Source organism: Mus pahari, chromosome 1 (genome assembly GCF_900095145.1).
Source record: "Mus pahari chromosome 1, PAHARI_EIJ_v1.1, whole genome shotgun sequence".
Taxonomy (NCBI): Eukaryota; Metazoa; Chordata; class Mammalia; order Rodentia; family Muridae; genus Mus; species Mus pahari.
The window spans coordinates 113,843,274-113,862,539 of record NC_034590.1 but is presented as its reverse complement, the minus strand read 5'-3'; the positions used below and the strand labels follow the sequence as shown (position 1 = coordinate 113,862,539).

Genomic DNA, 19,266 nt, shown 5'->3' with positions numbered 1-19,266 from the left:
TAGCCCTGGCTGTCCTGGAACTCACTCTGTAGACCAGGCTGGCTTCGAACTCAGAAATCCACCTGCCTCTGCCTCCTGAGTGCTGGGATTAAAGGCGTGCACCACCACGCCCGGCTGGCTTTTTATTTTTACATGGAGTCTGGGAATGGAACTTAGGTTCTAATACTTGCAAGAGTGGCTGAGCCCTTACATTTTGTTGTTCTTGTGTGTGTGCGTGTGTGAATATGTGTACAAGCATGCACCCACACGATACATGTGTGCAGCTCAGAGGACAACATTCAGGACTATGTAGGTTCCGAGGATCTACTGCAGATCTTCTGGGTCCCAGGGTTCGAACTCAGTCCTCAGGGTTGATGGCAGTCGCCTTTGTTTGTATTTTACAGGCAGAGTCTCCAACTTGCTGTAATTCTCCTGCCTCAGACTTCTGAAGGTTAGGCATAGAGGCAGGAGGTACCTTGCCCGGCCTGTCAGCACTTTCCGGTTTTGCAGGTGGTCCGGCGGACTCCCCAGAGGTCTTGGGTTTTGGGGGGGCGAGTGCTCGGGTGACGTCGGCGTTTGGGTGACGTCAACACACACACACTGGAGCGAAAGCACGGAAGCAGGACTGCAAACTGCGCACACCTGCTAGAGCTCTTTTACCGGCGTTTCCACGGCCGTCCTGTCTCCGCAGGGGGTTGGCCTGCCAGAGGCGGGGCTAAAGCGAGGACTAGTCAATTGGAGCTCCGGATAGGCCGTCCACCCACTACCGCGGAGCTAGCGCATGCGTACGGCCCCGCGGCCGCCCTCTCCCGCAGGGGGCGGTGCTGACGCTCGCGCCGACGCGCCGGACGTCGGGCACGTTGACGCCGGCGACGCGCCGGGCCCGGTTCTCTGCGCTCGCCAGTGTCCCGCGGCGGCGGGCCGGCCTTCGTGACGAGCGGGGCGGCGGGCCCGGGGGCCGGGCGAGGACGCAGCCGCGGGGCTGCGTGGGTCGGCCCGCAGCCGGCCGCCGCCCGAAGGCCGCCGCTTAGCCCCGGAGCCGCGCCCGCCGGCCAAGGTGAGGGCGGGTGTTGCGGGCCGCGCTGGGTGGCGAGCCAGGGTCGGTGGGGCCGGGTCGGCGGGGTCAGTGTGCGGGGATCAGCAGAGCCAGCAGAGTTGCGGTTAGCCTGGTAAAACGGGTTGAGAGCAGTTAGGTCCGAGTCAGCTTAGACTGGCCAGAGTAAGTGAGGTTGGGGGCAGTGAGGCTGGGGTCAGCTGAGCCAGGTCGGGGCAGCGGGTCCTGCTCAGATAGATGCACCTGCAGCGCCTTCTGCTTCATCCTCTACCCCGTGCCCGGACAGCATGCAATCTCTAGTTCCATCTCACCTCTTCCTTCTTCTTCTTCTTCTTTTTTTTTTTAACCTAGCCCTGTTGTCCCGACTTCCTAGATTCCCAGTGTGGGTATATTTTCTTTCTGTTCTTTTCCCCTGTCTTTGACTGTGAACTTATGTAAGTTAGGTTGGCTGACCAACCGTTACACAGCAGCAGGCCTTTGCTAAACACTTCTTGGACTTTAAAAAGCCAATCCAGTTGCTTTTTTCCGCTGATCACCAGCTATCCAGCCCCACAAGTCATGGAGCCTGGTAGTCCTTCCCAGGAGCTGACTGCACACATTCCTGGAAGATGCTTGGGTCCACAGTGCTGGTGTTTGTCAGTTTCCAGTCTTCTTTTGTGGTTGAGGGACCGTTTGGAATCTCTCTTCCTGGGGAAACCCATTGTCGTCAGCTGTTAAGTGTGGATTTTAAACAGACCCCCACTGGTTGGAGGTGAGCATCCCAGCTCCTCTTGCTCCCAGGACTGTCTTCCCCCAAGCTGCTCTTCATATTGACCTGTGACATGCTACTTCCCAGAGTGTGTGCATCCAGAGTGGAGGATCGTCTCTGACAGCTCTGGGGCTGTCAGCCTTTTTCTCACTAGCCACGGGTGGTGCTCAGAAAGCTGCAGGTTTGTGGAAAGTCTTGTTGTGCACCTACTGACTGTGGTCTGAACCATTCCTTTTTCAAGATGATGTGCGAGGTGATGCCAACCATTAGTGAAGCAGAAGGCCCTTCAGGAGGAGGTGGGAGCCATGGGTCAGGCTCCCCTTCACAGCCAGACGCTGATTCGCATTTTGAGCAGCTCATGGTTTCCATGTTGGAAGAACGGGACCGCCTTCTGGACACACTGAGAGAGACACAAGAAACACTGGCATTAACCCAGGGGAAATTGCATGAAGTTGGTCATGAAAGAGATTCTTTGCAGAGGCAGCTCAACACTGCACTTCCACAGGTATGCCCATCAAACTGAAATCAAGGTTTCTGCCGTTAAATGTCTGCTGGATAGTCTTGTTAATGTATTAGCTTGCTGGCTGCTTTGTGTAACCACTTGGGAAGTGATGGTTCTGGTGTTTTCTGAGCACTGGTAAAATTCTCAGGAATTCAGTTTAGGGGAAAAAAAATGGGTATTCACCAAAGCCATGTGACCACGCCACTACACTGTCATGCCTCTTTAGGAAACTGCCTAGATTTAGGAAAGTACTTCAATGTTTTTGGCAGGGGGCTGTGAAGCATTTGAGCTGTGTTGAGGGTCCCATTCTGTCTTATACTTGTCCTTGTCTGCTGTGGACCTGTGAGGAGTGGATCTCAGGGTTTGTGTATCTTACCCCTGGTTTATGTCTTGTGGAGTTACAATTTCCTAGGGAAATCTTGTGGATAAATAGAACTCATTTCATGGGAAAAATCTATACAGGCTTTCTCCAGAGTATCTGTGAGCTGTAACTAAACTTTGTTTCAGGGGAGAAAGGATTGAAAATTGAATCCGAGGCTCTTCTTCCCAGGCAGATGAGACTTTCAGAGCTTGAAATACTACTGTGTCTTCAGTATCACATTTGGACTGGTATGCTAGAGCCTCCTCTTTTGGAGTTAAATGACGGTGGTATAGGAAGGAGAAGGCAGTATAGCCAGCAAAGCTCAAGGTGAGAGGCATGTGGAGCAGGGGTTGCTTAGATTCCTGCTGACAGCCCACTTTACTGGTTCATGATGGGCGTCTCCTTGGTGCTCAAGGAATCTGCACTTACGCTCTTGTGGTGTGTCTGCAGATATCAGTTAGCAAAGTCAGTAATGAGTGCCTTGATGCATCTCTCAGCTGTAAAGTCAGTTCTGTGAGATGGGACTAAATGTTTGAATGTCCTTTTTAGAAGCAGTAATTTGGTGTTAGTGTTGTGAGCTGAGGGTTTTGTTTGGTGGCTAGAGAGTTGTCTTTTCTTCCTGGAGTCTTAGGAATGAGCAGGTGAATTAGGTCAGATTTCGTTGCCTCATGCTCAAGAGGCTTTCAGGAGGCCATGAATCCTACTTGCTCTACTCTACACTTGGGTTTGTTGCAGCTCAACTCTGCATCAGTGGCTGGTCAACATTTAGGTTTTTGGAAAGAACAGGCACAGGGGAGGCAGAGCTGGTGGGTGTTGTGGGCACTGAGTTTCAGGCAGCGAGAATTGTCTCACCCGTTGGTAAGCCTTTTGCTGGTTTGCTGCTCTGCAGTGCCTCATCAAATGTAGGACATGCTTGTGTGCACAGTTACATCATATCTGACCCAAGTCTAGTGTCGCAGAGTAAACTTGTTCTAGATAATTCGCTTCCTGGAATCAGGGTCCTCTGGTAGCTAAAAATGTGACTGGATGGGCATGTATGTTCAGTCAGGACTGCACAGCCAGCTCTCCAATTAATGCTTGGGGAGCTTGGATCAAGTGATGAATAGGACCATGCCTACTATGAAAACTCTACTGCTTCCTGCCATCAGTGACTGACCTCCATTCTAATGTGGTCCAGCTCTTCTCTGTTGGTTTCTTTGCATATGCTTGACTTTCTATAGGAAATCTGTATGTTTTGTCTTTTGACCCTTCCCTGGATTTGTGAGATCCACCTTTACTTGCCCTGCAGCACTTCGTGTAGATGGGCCCTGCCTGTTCTTCTGCAGTCAGGACCCCTGAGGCTGACCCTGGTCCTAATCTTCCTGGGATACTTTTGCATTTGGGGAGGTGCAGAACTAGCTGTGTGTTTCTGTTGGAGTGTTCTCAGGAGTGGAATTGTAGTGGACACCAGCCTCAGGAGTTGCTGCCAAAAGTGGCTGTGGTGACAGTTGGTACAACCACATGGTCATCCGCAGTGTGAGGAATTGTTGTTATGTGCTGCAGAGCTCCAGGTGGAGAGGTGGCTTCTTGATTGCAGCCACCTGCAGAGAAGTGTGCAGCAGCTTCTCCACAGGTACAGGAGGGAGCACTGAGCAAGCTTTTAGTTCTTGTTCGTTGATTGGTTTGTCTGTTTGTAATTTGAAGGTTTTTTTTTTTTCTTTAAGATTTCTTTCTTTATTTATTATGTATACAGGGCTGGAGAGATGACTCAGTGGTTAAGAGCACTGACTGTTCTTCCAGAGGTCCTGAGTTCAATTCCCAGCAACCACATGGTGGCTCACAACCATCTGTAATGGGATCTGATGCACTCTTCTGGTGTGTCTGAAGACAGCTACAGTATACTTGTGTAAATAAATAAATAAATAAATAGTATTTATTATGTATATAGTAGTCTATCTACATGTAAGCTTGCAGGCCAGAAGAGGGCACCAGATCTCATTGTGGATGGTTAATGAACTACCATATGGTTGCTGGGAATTGAACTCTGGACCTCTGGAAGAGCAGCCAGTGCTCTAAACCTCTAAGCCATCTCTCCACCCCCTGATTTGAAGTTCTTTATACATTCTCTGTATATATATGTATAGAAGATTTGGTTTTTTGTTTGGTTGATTTTTTTTTTAAAGATTTATTTATTTATTATATGTAAGTACATTGTAGCTGTCTTCAGACANTCCAGAAGAGGGCGTCAGTTCTTGTTACGGATGGTTATGAGCCACCATGTGGTTGTGGGGATTTGAACTCCGGACCTTTGGAAGAGCAGTCGGGTGCTCTTACCCACTGAGCCATCTCACCAGCCCCTGAGCCATCTTTCTAGCCCAAGAATATTTAATGTAGAGGCTGGAGAGTTGGCTCAGTGATTAAGGCACTTGCTGACATTCTAGAGGACCTAAGTTTAATTCCCAGCACCCATATGGCAGCTCATAACTTTCTATAACTTTTTCAGGAGATCTGACACCTTCCTTTGGCCTCCAATGACACTAGGCACATAGGTGGTACATAGCCATACATGCAGGCGAAACATCCATACACATATGTAATTCAAAAAGAATATTTCATGTAGGCCAGGCTGGTGGTATATATCTTTAATTCCAGCACTCAGGTGGGTCTCTGTGAGATTGAGGCCAGCCTAGTCTATATAGTAAGTTCTAGGATACCTAGGGCTACAGAGTGAACTGTCTTCAAAAAACAAAAAACAAAAAACAAATCCCCACCAAACCCAAAGTAATATTTACTCTGTTCTGATCTGCTAGACTTGAGTTGAGCTAGGGTGTGTCTCAGTGGTAGAAAGCTCCTCTGCTCCAGTGATATCTTTGCCATCTTTACACAAATGACTGGATGACTGCAGAAGTTGTCTTGAGATCTGATATTTTAAATTCTTCACCTTTGTTCTTTAAGATTTTCTTAGTCTGGCTCATGAAATCTGCTTGGGCCAGAGAGAGGCTTGGTGGGTTAAAGTGCTTGCTTCACAAGCCTGGGAGCCTGGCCTTGGAATTCATTTTGGAAGGAGGGAGAGAAGCAATTCCTGCAAGTTATCATTTGACCTCTGCATGTGTGCCAACACATACACACACACACACACACACAGTCCGTCAGTCAGTCTGCATGACTTTATCTTTGAACATGCCTAATTTACAGACCTCTGTGGGACCAGTGTCTTTTCAGCATTGCTCTTTGAGTCTACAGTAGAACACAGCTGTGTAATTTATTGTTGGTGTATTGAGATAGAACTGGCTTATTTAAAAAATACTGTCTTGAACATTTATTTTTATGTGTATGGTTATTTTTTCTGCATGAATATCTGTTCCCCACCTGCATGCAGTACCCTTAAAGGCTAGAAAAGGTGTTGGATTCCCTGAGATTGGCGTTATATGCTGTTGTGAGACAACATGTGGGTGCTGGAAATTGAACCCTGGGTCCCCTGGAAGGGTAGCCAGGTACTCTAAAACGCTGACCTATATTTCTAGCTCCTAAAGAGAACTGACTTTTGCCTCTTTTTTTTTTTTTTAAACTTGATCTCTGTTGATCAGGTGAGTTTCAATTTGTGATTTTCCTACCCCAGATTCCTAAAAGCTGGGATTCACATCCAACAAGAACTGAGTTTTGGGATTTGGGAGTTGCTCTCTCACTCCTGCTCTGGATCTCCATTTGATTGATTGATTGATTGATTGATTTTTTTTTTTTTTTTTTTTTTTTTTTTTTTGTGGAGTTGGACTGGTTGAGTTTTTCAACACAGGATGTAACTGCCATCCATGGTTATTATGGGCTGTTGTTTTGCTCCTGGAAGCACTCATGCACTGTTTTATCTGCAGTTGCAGTAGTCACTGAAGGGCTTTGGTAAACATTCTCTATTAAGTATGAGACACTTCTTTCTATGCTTCCTAAGAGTACTTTTTTAAAAAATTTGTTCAATTGTTTATTGAGACAGGTTCTTACTGTGTAGCCCAGATGGTCTCAAACTCAGTATCTTCTTAATGATTTTGAAAAAACTCATATGTGATATTCCTGTGCGGTGGCTCAGTACTAGGGAGGCTAAGGGAGGAAGACTACTATACTACTAAGTGTGAGGCTATTCTGGGCTACATAATGATTTTTCTAAGTTAGCCTGGATGGACCTGATCAGAAAAAACAAGACAAAACCAGAAAAGTGTTTATTGAATTCCTTAATTTGTTATGCATCTTTTGAGGTATTCATGTGAGTTTTCTGTATGGTAGTCAACTTTGGAATCCTATGAATGACTAACTGGATTTTATTTGTTAGTACTGTACTTTTAGGGTTGTAGTCATGAGGAAGGCTGACCTGTGCCATCACCTTCTTGTGCCCTTGGGAGATTTCGGTGTGGAGGTTGGAGTGCTCTCATGAACAAGGTGGCCAGTGTTTCTTGGTGCTGTGCTTTGTGGAAGATTTTCTGTGAAGATGGTGTCTCCACCTTGATTGTTCATTGGCAACCTCACACAGTACAGGATTTTCCTGGTGAGAAAGAAAAACTTCCAAGACAGTTTGTGGTAAAAATTAATTTTTCTGATAGGTATGTTTAGGCTTGGCTTTTGTTCCCTGAGGACTTGGGGACCACACTTTCCAGTTTTTAAGATAAAGGGGAGACAGATCTTGGTGTGCTCAGTTTGCCATGAACCATGATCCCCTTGTTTCAGTCTTCTAGGAACAGGGATTATAGGCATGCATCACCATCCATCCCTTCTGAGTTCACTTCCCCCTCCTGTCCCTTTAAGATAGCATCTTGCTGTGTATCTTTGGCTGTTCTGGGACTCAGTGTGTAGACTAGGCTGGCCTTTAACTCATGGAGATCCTCCTGCCTCTGCTTCCTGAGCACTGAAATTAAAGGCCCTTCCTCTTCTTCATTCTCTTCCTCATCCTTAATTCCTTCCTTCCTAATCCTTTTTTCTTTCTCTTTTCTCTCTTTCTCTTTCTCTCTTGCTTTTTTTTAAAAAAAAAAAAGATTTATTCATTATTATACATAAGTACACTGTAGCTGACTTCAGACATACCATAAGAGATCGTCTGATCTCATTACTGATGGTTGTGAGCCACCATGTGGTTGCTGGGATTTGAACTCAGGATCTTCAGAAGAGCAGTCAGCTCTTACCTGCTGAGCCATCTCACCAGCTCAATTTCTTTTTCTCTTCCCCCAACCTGAGTAGGGTTTGCTTATAGCTCAGGCTTGCTTAAAACTAACAGTCCTCCTGCCTCGGGCTTCTAAATGCTAGCATTACAGATGTGTACCACATCCAGCCACAGTTCTGTGCTGTGTTGCTCTTTACCCCTTGCCTTCCCATGTTTCTGTCAGAGGTTGTCTTCTTTTGCTTAAAGAAACCAATCTCTTAAGACCTCCCCCCACTATGTGTTTTGTGTACATATCTGCACATTCATGCACAGTCCTGTCATGTAGAGGCCCAAGAACAACCTCAGCTATAGTTTCCAGTCACCATCTACCTTGTTTTTGAGCCAGGTTCTCTCACTGACCTGGAGCTTGCCAATTAGGTCAGTCTGGCTGGCTATGGAGGTCTGGAGATACACTTGTCTCCAAATCCCCACATCTTCCCAGCACTCTCCTCCACAGCCCACATTACCATGCCTGACTTTTTTTGTTTTGTTTTGTTTTTTGTTTTTGTTTTTGCATGGGTTTTTGGGCTGGAACTCAGGTCTTTATTCTTGCAAGGCAAGAACTGTACCAACAGCCACTTAGCCTTTCTGGTGGCTGAATAGCTCTTTTCTTTGTACTGGTTAGATGGAGTATTTAGTGAGTTTAGGCAGCCTTTTGCCTTTCAGCTCCCCTGTATTCCTTGTTTTTAGCACCCCAAGGGTCTGTGCTAACTCACTGTAGATGCCCTAGGGCTTTCACCTATATTCTACCTCTTTCTTTATCTTCACATACTCTGTCCTGTCTGGATATTATTTACTGACCTTACTTCCTCTCATCTGCTGTGTTGAATCTGCTGTTTGACTTACTATATATAATTTTCAGTTTTAGTGTCTGTGATAGGACTTTTGTTTTATATGTGTTAGGTTGGTGCTGAGAGCCGAGACTGCCTGTGCCTTATTGGGGAGCAGGAGAGAGCAGTTGGTGTGTTCTTACTAACTACAGCAGGGGTCATGGTGAGAATGTCAGTTATCATCTGATACCTCAGCAGGCCTGAGCACTCCATGTTAACCTTCTAATCAGAACTGGAGGTGCAGGGCACTGCCGGTCTGGCCACTCAGTTGTGGAAAGAATGCAGACTCCAGTCCCTCAGCTGCTCTGTTGGCTTCCATGCAGCGTGTCTCCATTCTTCCAAGTCTGCCCCCATGTTAGGTCAGGGGAGGGCTGCACTGGCAGGACTGACATGGGCAAAAGTGACTGAGGAGGTAAGAGACAGTGTGATGCTCACTCTGTGAATTGATCATATACAGTTTCATTGTCATTAAAAAAAAAAATGCTGCTTTTAGGTCTTGCTCCAATTTTAAAGTTTCAACTGTATTTCAATGGGTTTTAGTTTATTTCTACTTTTTCATAAATGCTCAAAAGTTTCAGTGGAAAAAAAAAAAAGAAAAGTTTCAGTGTAGAGCTAAAAAATCTCTAGCATAGTTTTTAAGATTTTTTTTTTTTAAAATGTGTGTGGCTGTTCTGTCTACATGTATGTCTGTGCATCGTGTGTGTAGTGTTCTTAAGCCAGAAGAGGGTGTTGGAACCTCTGGAGCTGAAGTTAGGGATGGTCGTCAGACATCATCCTGTGGGTGCTGGGAACAGAACCCAGGCCATGTGCTAGTGCAGTGAGTGCTCTTTGTTTTGTTTTGTTTTGTTTTTCAAGACAGGGTTTCTCTGTGTAGCCTTGGCTGTCCTGGAACTCACTTCGTAGACCAGGCTGGCCTCGAACTCAGAAATCCACCTGCCTCTGCCTCTCAAGTGCTGGGATTAAAGGCATGTGCCTTCATTGCACGGGTGCAGTGAGTGCTTTTAACTGCTGAGGCATCTCTTCTTTTTTTTTTTTAAAGATTTATTTATTTATTATATGTAAGTACACTGTAGCTGTCTTCAGACACTCCAGAAGAGGGCGTCAGGTCTTGTTACGGGTGGTTGTGAGCCACCATGTGGTTGCTGGGATTCGAACTCCTGACCTTTGGAAGAGCAGTCGGGTGCTCTTACCCACTGAGCCATCTCACCAGCTCCGAGGCATCTCTTCTTTTAAATAGTCTTTTAAATAGTCCATGTTGTGTATTCTAGTCTTTCCGATCCACGTGACCAGGGAGTGTGTAGCAACTCTAGGTTAGTGAAGTTGCAGATTCAGTTTCAGGTCCTATAACTGGGCCTGGGCTACCGGATGCATAGGAAAAAACCCAGGAATTGTCTTTAAACTTTTTGATTCAGGGAGTCAGCATGCTTTGGTTTTTCGAGTCTGGGCATCACTAGCTAACCCAGGTTAGCCTCAATCTGAGTGCTGGGATTAGAGGCTCACACCCACAGCGTTTTTTTTTGTTTGTTTGTTTTGTTTTGTTTTTTTGTTTTGTAAGATTTTATGTATGTGAGTACACTGTCGCCGTTCAGGCACACCAGAAGAGGGCATCAGATCCTATTATAGGTGATTGTGAGCTATCATGTGGTTGCTGGGAGTTGAACTTAGGACCTCAGAAAGAGCAGTCAGTACTCTTAACCACTGAACCATCTTTCCAGCCCCTATACCCTTTACATCTTGTGCAGTGATCTTTGCAGACCTTTTGAGAGCAACAATGAAGATTTTAAAAAGCCATCTGATTTAGAAAGCTTCAAATGGGGATATATATTCAGGGTAAATTCAGGTGGGGTCCTGATTTTGCCTCTTGTCTCTTGAAATCTACAGATCTGGATTGAGGCAGTTGTCTGGTGGTGCTGAGAGCACTGTAAGGAAAAGGGTCCTAAAAATGACAGCTCTGGGACAGAACTTTGGGGTAAACTGGTGGCAGTGTAGAGTGCTGTAGGGCTAGAAAGGACAGAGCCTGGTCAGTAGGTGTTTTGTCTCAGGCTAGGATGAGAGAAAGTAGGGCAGTTAGAAAAAAGCAGTCAATATGATGCCCACTCTAGAGGGGTTGCCCTGCAGGCTGAAGAGGAACAGTTGAGCCCAGCCACAGGGAGAGGCTGCTTGTAGCAAGGGACAAGGATGCTCTGAAACATCCAGAAGTGGATTTCCCCAGGGCAAGGCTTACCTGTCCTCAAACAAGGGTTGCACTGATGGCCCTAGGTGTGGAGGCCCAGGAGTTTTCCTGAAGTCTGGTTGAGTTATGAGTCAGCTACAGTGCTGCCAAAGCTTGATGTTGAGCTACTTTAGGACTCAGGTATAGGGAGAAATTCTTGGGGGGGTTGACTTTGCTTAGAACTGAGGGGCAGAGTATGGCAGGTGCCTTTCTGGTCCTTCGCTGTCTTATCTTGGCTCACGTGTGGCTTAAGTGCTATGTTTTTTTGTTTTTGTTTTTGTTTTTTTTTTAAAGCAGGGTTTCATGCAGCCCAGATTAGCCTCTAATTCACTAGCTGAGAATCTTAAACAGGGACTGTAGGCATGTGTCACCACACACAGTTGATGTGCTGCTGGGGATCAGACTTAGAGGTTTTGTCCATGCAAGTATTCTACCATATAAGCCCCATCCCAAACCATATGTCACAGTCTTTCTAAATGTCAGCCCTTCAGATCACTCAAGCTAAAACTGCATCTCAGAGCTGTATGTCACTTTTCTACCTCTGCTGACTCCCAGTGTGGATCATGCCAGCTTCTTGGCGAGTCTGACACCCCTTCTTCAGACTTTTCCTGCCCTGGCCTCTGCCTCTTAGCTGTGAAGAGACAATGGGGAACAGGTTTTGCTGACTTCAAAGGTATTCTAAAATATTGATGTTCCAGCTGGAGTATAGCTCAGTGGTAGAGGGCTTTCCTAGCGTGTGTGAGGCCCTAGCTTCCTTCCCCAGCCTACAAAACAAACTAGCAAATGAAATACCACATTTTAGCTTTTGCTAAGTTGACAGCTTCTTTTGGTTGAGACAGGGTCTTATGTAGCTTAGGTTGGGCTCAGACTTGCTCAAATCCTCCAGATTGGCCCCTGAGTCCTTCTGCCAAGACACCATTAGTTTGGAGTGTTAAATTGCTTTCTGGCACAAAATGTGTCCTAGGCCTACTTAGTACTTTCCTGCCTGGTAGCAAACCTTCTTCTAGAGCCCTGGTTCCCTTTGTGGGAAGTAATACTTGAAAGTTTCTATCTGGGGGCTAGAGAAATGGCTCAGTGGTTTAGAGCACTGTCTGCTCTTCCAGAGGTCCTGAGTTTAGTTCCCAGAAACCACATGATGGCCATCTATTTTAGGATCTGATACTCTCTTCTGCCATGCAGGTGTACATACAGATAGAGCACTTGAGCCGGGCGTGGTGGCACATGCCTTTAATCCCAGCACTCAGGAGGCAGAGGCAGGTGGATTTTTGAGTTCGAGGCCAACCTGGTCTACAGAGTGAGTTCCAGGACAGCCAAGGCTACATAGAGAAACCCTGTCTCGAAAAACCAAAAAAACAAAACAACAACAACAACAAAAAACAAAAGCAGATAGAGCACTCATTTACATAAAATAAAAAAAAGATTATTTAAAAGAAAAGCTGGGCATGGTGGTGCATGCCTTTAATCCCAGCATTTGGGAGGCAGAGGCAGGCGAATTTCTGAGTTCGAGGCCAGCCCGGTCTACAGAATGAGTTCCAGGACAGCCTGGGCTATACAGAGAACCTCTGTCTCAAAAAAACAAAAACAAAAACAAAAAAACAAAACAAAAAAGTTACTATCTGGGGGTTGTGCTCCTTGTAACTGGTCAGTATCTAGGGGGAAAAGCTGGATGCCATGGCAGATGTCTGTAATCCCCGCCTGTGGGATGTGGAAATGGAGGGCTTCAAAACTTTAGTCACCTTGGCTACATAGGGAGATTGGGTCAGCCTTATAGGGAGACCCTGTTTAAAAAGGGAAGCAAAACAAAAGTAGTATATACATAAAATAAATAGTTTTACTAATAAAACAATTTAGTAACCTTTGAATGAAGGCTTTTTTCTTTCTTTGAGAGGGTCTTCGCTAGCCTATGAATTCTATAGTTAGTCTTCCAGCTTCAGCCTCCTGAGCACTGTGGTTAAAGGTGTGCACCACTACATCTGGCTAACAGGATTTCTTACCAGTTTTGGGGTGGTGGTGGCTGAGAATAAATTTATATTAAGAATGTACAGTTAAATAATAAATAGTTTTCAAGCCACTACTGAGTTTTAAAGTAATTTGATTTAGCATGGCCATACTAACAAAATAATTATATATTTGATACATAGTTAAGTGTATTCATTCTTATTTATTTAAAATTTATTATAGTTACTGATTGACTGTGTGCGTGAGTGAATCAGAGGACAACTTTCTAGGTTCAGTTCTCTTAATCATAAGTTCTGGGGATCAAATTTAGGTTATTAGGCCAAGTAGCAAGTATCCTGAACCATTTTCCAACCCCATTTATTAATTTTTTCAACTTTTTATTGGTTCTCTGTGACTTTCACATCATTTACCTTAATCCCACTCATTTCTTGCTCCTACCCACCCTCCACTCTTACAACCTCCCTACCACAAAGAAAAAAAATTCTTGTGGAAGCTGTAGTGTATCCGCAGTCTACCCTTTTGTCCACACTTCTTTGCAGATGTTTATTGCAATGACTCAGTGGTCTATTACTAGACTGTGGCCATTGTTACACTATCAATCAGTACTGTGACCTCACTGGGACTCTCTGGGATATCCTGTTGGTGCCCTGTGTCTTGGAGATCTGTGGTTTTGGGTCTGTAGGACTGGCCCCTTCATGCACTCCAGCAATTCATTGATAGAATAAATGTTAGGGTGACAACATCTGGGCCTGACTCTGGACCTGAGAGGTATCTGAGTTGGTCATCCTGCTGGCTCTGCTGCCTTTGGGGAGGGCTCACCAGAGGCAGCGCTACCCTGCTGCCCAGTTGAGGTCCAGGGCCCGCTCTCCCACACTCATGACCCTGTGGTCAGCTCTCTCACCCGCCATAGGTGGTGAAGCTACTTGTAAAGAACAGAGGAATTGGATCCCTTGGAGCGTCCAGTGTTTGTGAACTATCTGATGTGAGTGCCAGGAATTGAACTGTGGTCATCTGGTAGAGCAGTGTGTGCTTTTAACCATGAAGCCATTTCTCCAGTACCTGGTGTGTTGTGTGTGTGTGTGTGTGTGTGTGTTTTGAGATGAGTTGTTTTTTTGGTTTTGTTTTTCGAGACAGGGTTTCTCTGTGTAGCCCTGGCTGTCCTGGAACTCACTCTGTAGACCAGGCTGGCCTTGAACTCAGAAATCTGCCCGCCTCTGCCCCCTGAGTGCTGGGATCAAAGGCGTGCGCCACCACGCCCGGCTTTTTTTTTTTTTTTTTTTAAAAACATAGTTCTGACTGTCCTGGAACTCACTATATAGACAGGATGGCCTCAAAAACTGAGATTGCCTGCCTCTACCTACCAAGTGCTAGCCCCACAATCTTAACATTTCTGTGTTCAAAAGTCTAGTTTCTTCTGAGACACAAGGCAGTTGTTTAATATGAGCCCTTCTAATAAAAAAGTTAAGTGATAAGATGGGTTTTTAGTATGCATCAGTGCAGTGTAAACATTTCTACTCTAAAAGGGAGGAACAAGGATGACAAGGAAGGACCTGACAGTCAAGCGGCGGGTTCACGTCTGGAATCTGGGCACTTGGTGGACTCGGCATCAATAGCTTTGGTGACTGCCCCTACCTACTTCTCTTGCCTGTATAGCACAAGCCTTGGTGTCTTGGTGAGCTGCCTGCTGCCTGCAGCTTTTCTCAATAGATGACTTTCAATCCTCTGTCTCCAGGAACCTGGGATCTCCACTGCAATGTAGGTATTAGCTTTACAATTCATCTTTGTAGGGGAATCTGACCCTGACACACACTGCCTCAGAAGCTTTCTGGAATTTGGTGTAAGCCTCTTTTAGTTTGGGCCAAAAAGCAACTTGTGGAGGAAAGAGTTTATTTCATCTTACACTTGCAAGTAACAGTCCATTATGAAGAAAGAATCATCAGGGCAGGAACCTGGAGTCAGGAACTGATGCAGAGACCAAGGAGGAGTGCTGCTTATTGGCTCGCTTCTGGATTGCTTACTCTGCTTGCTTGCTTTCTATCTCTCTCTTTTTCTTTCTTCCTTTCTTCCCTAGTATAAAGAAATTTTATGGGAAGGGGTAGGTAGAGACAGAAAGGGGGACAGAGAAGGACAAAAAGAGAAAAGAGAAAGAGGAAGAGGCTGGTGGAGAACAGAAGGAAAGAAGATGGAGAGAGAGCGCGAATAAGAGATAGAGAGAGAGCCAGCCTGCTTTCTTATAGCATCCAGGACCCCAGCTCAGGGATGGTACCATCACAATGGGCTGGGCCCTCATACATCCATCACTATTAAAAAACCGCCCAACAGGCTTGCCTGCAACCTGATCTTATGGCAACATTTTCTCAGTTAAGGCTCCCTTTTCTCAGATAACTCTAGCTTGTGTCAAATTGACAAAAAACTAGCCAGCACAGCCTCCAGGTCCCTCTTTGTTATGGCATTTTATGTGTTTGCAAGACCATATGAGTGATGTTGCCAAGTTGTGCTGCCAGATCTAGACATGTGCTGCCAGATTTGGCCCCTGCCATCACAGTTGTAGTGACATCTGTGCACCTTGGTGGCTGAACCTACAAAAACCCTTCCTTGGCCTTGATTTCTTAGCAAAAGTTCTGCACTTCTATTTGAATCTGAGTTTTCATGAGCTGGAACCTTCACGTGGGTGAGTTCTTGCTTTCAGGATATCTTTGCTGTTGTCCCAGTGTAGAGTGTGAGATCCTCTCCAGTGGTGCTAATCTCTAGATGACAGTTGCTTTTTCTGCACCTACCTTGTCCTAAGCTCAATGCCTCCCAGCCCCCATACTTTGTGTTGGCTCTGTAGCGCAGGGCTGAGAAGCGAAGTGAGCAGCAGCAGTCACACTGTACAGCCTAGGTCCTGCTGTCTGGGATTTCCTTAGCCTCTGAGCCAGGCCTTCTCTGTGTGGTTCTTTTAGCATTCTGGTCTTTCAAGCTCCTGTCAGAGTGGTCCATTACGCTCTGTTTACTGCATTCCAGGCTTCTTTAGCCTGTAGCTTCAGTCTTTTCCCATGCCTCACACAAACCAGGCACGAGAATCACGTGGTCAGGTTAGCAGCAACCGTCTTCTTCACTGGTTCCAGTTTTCTGTATTAGTTACTTAACCTTGTTTCTATGAGCAGGTAACTGGCCAGAAGCAACTTAAGGGAGGAATTGTTTATTTTTGCCTTAAGTTTAAGAAGGTCCACTCCATAAAGGCAGGAAGGGTCATAATGAAGCCTGAGGCATGAGGACACATTACACCCATAAGCAGGAGATGATGAATTCAATTCATCTGGCTTCCTGCTTTTTCCAGTTTTATTCAGTATGGGAACACATCATACTGGATAGAGCATGCCACATTTGGGACAGGTCTTTCTCCTTAGTTAAATCTTTCAGATGTATGTTTGCTAGCTGACTAAATCCCATAGAGTTGTCAATCAAGACCATCAGAGAGGCACAAAGTAGTATATGTCTAACAAGACAGAACTGTATGGGAATGCCGACTGAGCAGCCTTGCCTCACTGTCTGGACAGGTGGCTATGGATGCAGGTAGTGCTGGTCCTGAGCAGTTAATGTAATGGGTCCAGAAATGTGGATAAAATGTTTCCACTTTGTGGGGTTGTTTGTTTGTTTGTTTGTTTTTACTGTGGCTAAAAGCAAGGGTTTGGCTCAAGCTGGCAGGCTGCTGGGCTGAGGGCCTTTTGCCAGGGCGGGCCTCTGGAGTGCACCCTTTCGCATTTCACAGAGTCTCATTCCTATTCTGAGGAGGAAATTTCATTTTGCTCCAAAAATAAATTTGGAAGCTTGAAGCATATCCTGCATTCCCATGTTTTTCTGCTTTGCAGATGGGCTGGTCACCCGCCAGCCTGTGCAGCTTAAACTATGCCCAGGCTTTCAAGTGGTGGTGGCATGTTGCAATTCAGCCACACATAAGAAAACTGAAATGCTTGCTAGGAGTTAGTACTCCTAAGCAGTGGATCTCTGCAACTCCCAAGCTTTCTTTTCCCTTGACTTCTGAAAAAGTGGGTCAGATGGTGACAGAGGAAGTCCTTCTGCAGTGCTGAATGGATTGGAGTATCAACTTGAGGAGTCTGCGGCCACACTTCTTTTATGCAAATTAAAATGCAAAGGACTTCAATTCCTTGACTGAACTGGAGGTCCAATTGTTGGAGGGGCCTAAAGGCATTCTGTGTGGCCTTCTATTTTGTTGCTATGTAGCTCTGGCCTGTGCTTCTACCACAGCATTAAGCTCAGGTCAAGAGAGGCCACGCAAGCTGGTTTCTTGTTTCTTGTGTTATTTGAAGGCATTATACAAATAGTAAGTTTTTTTTTTTTTTTTTTTTTTTAATGAGTGGAAAGTATTTGGCATGCGTAGTTTAAAAGTATGTCTTGCCATGTCTCTCACCATTTCTGACTTATCTCTGAAAGATACATTCCACACTACTCTTTTTCCCTTGTGACAGCCAGGTCAGGGAGGGCTGGTGGTGAGGACAAGTGTGTCCTCAGGCAGGAGGATATCTACTTACTTGTCTCCTATGTTACATCACTCATTTTTGAGCTTTGGGTTCTCTTATTGACATATCATGGATAGAGGTTTCTGGTTTCTGTCTAGCAAGCACTTGTTGCTTGTCTGCTGTGAGTTCAGCACATCCTGTGCTGGGTATGTGGGTACTGGGAAGATGGGGTGCACTGGTTGACAGTCATTGCCTCTGATCGTGGTTAGCCTCTGATGCCCATAATGGTACTCTAACAGGCTGGTAGCCCAGTGAGGCCTGACCACCAGCTTAGGATTCTGCAGGCACTAAGTAGTGGCATGCATCTGAGCTCAGGCAGTCTGTCTTCAGTGCTCTCTGACTGAGACAAGATTGGGTGCACAGCAGTACTCCTCAGATGTCTTCAGCCTATGGTTCTAGACTGCAGAGCTGCTTTGTGACAGAGGGTCTTCAGCTGTTCTTCTGTCCTTCCATGCAGCTGTTCTCCATCCCCATTGAGCAGAACCTGGGTTAGAGCCAGGCAGAGTGTCCAGTGCTTTTGTGTTCCTTATGCTGAAATGTCAAATGTCACAAGCCTATGAACTGAGTTCCTGATGTCTGAGGTTGGTTGCTCTCATGCCCAAAGTCGAGTGTGTCATGTATAATGTGTATGTCACTAATTTAAAAAATAGATTTATTTATTTTTATTTGTATGAGTGTTTTGCCTGTATGAATGTATGTATATGTGTATGTGCATGTATGTATGTAATGTAATTATATATGTATATACTGTGGTATAAGTGTGGAGTTCAGAGGACAATTTGTAGGAGTCAGTTCTTTTTTCCACCACGTGGGTTCTAGACTTGTTGGCAAGTGCCTTTCTATAGGTCCTAGCCTTCTGTAGCCACTCTGCCTACCTATGGCCAATTTTAAAGTTAGCTGTGTGTGTGTGTGTGTGTGTGTGTGTATGTGTGTGTGCGCGCGCACACACATATAGTGTTATCTATATAATAATGAGTCTGTGACATGTTCATAGTTGAGTGTAGTGCATTTTGATCATATTCACTCCATTGCCATCTCTCAGTCTCCTTCCCTTCTCACCGATACCCTCCTTTCCAGCTAGCGCCTCTGCTTTTTAACTGCTGTCTTTTTTCCTGTCCGTCAGCTCTTAGTCCCTGGTAATTGAAAGCATTGACTGCAACTGTGGTACATTTGGAGATAACTGGAACAACAGAAGAAGTAGAGGTGATGTTTGAGAATGTCATGTCTGTCAGCCCTGGTTTGTATGTTACGTTGCGCATACTTCTCCCTCATCTCGCCCTTCGCTGAGCATGTGCTACATGCAGCCTGTGCAGCCTGGCAGAGTGAGGATCACAGGGCCCGTCAGTAGAGAGGTGGCTTTGGCTCTCTTGTGTCCTGTAACCACTTGGGGCCTAGGGTTCTTTTTTTGTACATATCTGGTTAGGACAAGTAACAGATCTGCAGATCAAAGTGTGTTAGAGGCACGCCTTTCTGGGGTCTTTATAGAGAAGACTGATACCCAGACTCAGGTGAGGTGAGCTATGAAAGAGTCCTAGGAACGTCTGTGGAAGTGTGAAAGCTGCTAAGCATTCTCTGGCTCAGTGTTTTTTGTCTGTACAGTCACTGAATTAGAGGCAGGGACTGTGTTTCAGAACCTACTTCAGAAGGACAGCGATTAAAGGTGAATTGAAGGTTGGCCATGCCAGGTAGGAGGGACACCCGTAGGCACCCTCCTGTAGTGTTGAGGTCTTTCCTCCTGTAGGCAGACAGGGCTTCATCCCTGTCTCTCATATGGGAAGAGGCTTTGAGCCACAGGAAGTGGGGTGCTGGCTCTCTATCTTGTGGAGAGTTGTAGTAGGCAAACAGGGCTGCACCCCTGTCTCTCATATGGGAAGAGGCCTTGAGCCACAGGAAGTGGGGTGCTGGTTCTGTATCTTGTGGAGGGTTGTAGTAGGCAAACAGGG

At 45.8% G+C, this 19,266-nt stretch overlaps 1 protein-coding gene across 11 annotated transcripts in view; it reads left to right on the top strand.

Moving 5' to 3' along the window:
- The first annotated feature begins 816 nt into the window (after positions 1-816).
- Ppfia1 (PTPRF interacting protein alpha 1) overlaps positions 817-19,266 on the top strand; it is a 79,715-nt gene continuing 61,265 nt past the window's right edge. For 6 of the 11 annotated variants that reach the window (XM_021222469.2, XM_029531454.1, XM_029531452.1 and 3 more), the window contains exons 1-2: positions 817-1,036; positions 2,023-2,286. In XM_021222469.2, the coding sequence (XP_021078128.1) occupies positions 2,023-2,286 (264 nt within the window). In that variant the 5' untranslated portion in view covers positions 817-1,036. The remainder of the gene's footprint in view (positions 1,037-2,022; positions 2,287-19,266) is intronic. The other 5 variants (XM_021222477.2, XM_029531474.1, XM_029531460.1 and 2 more) reach the window with 2 other exon arrangements.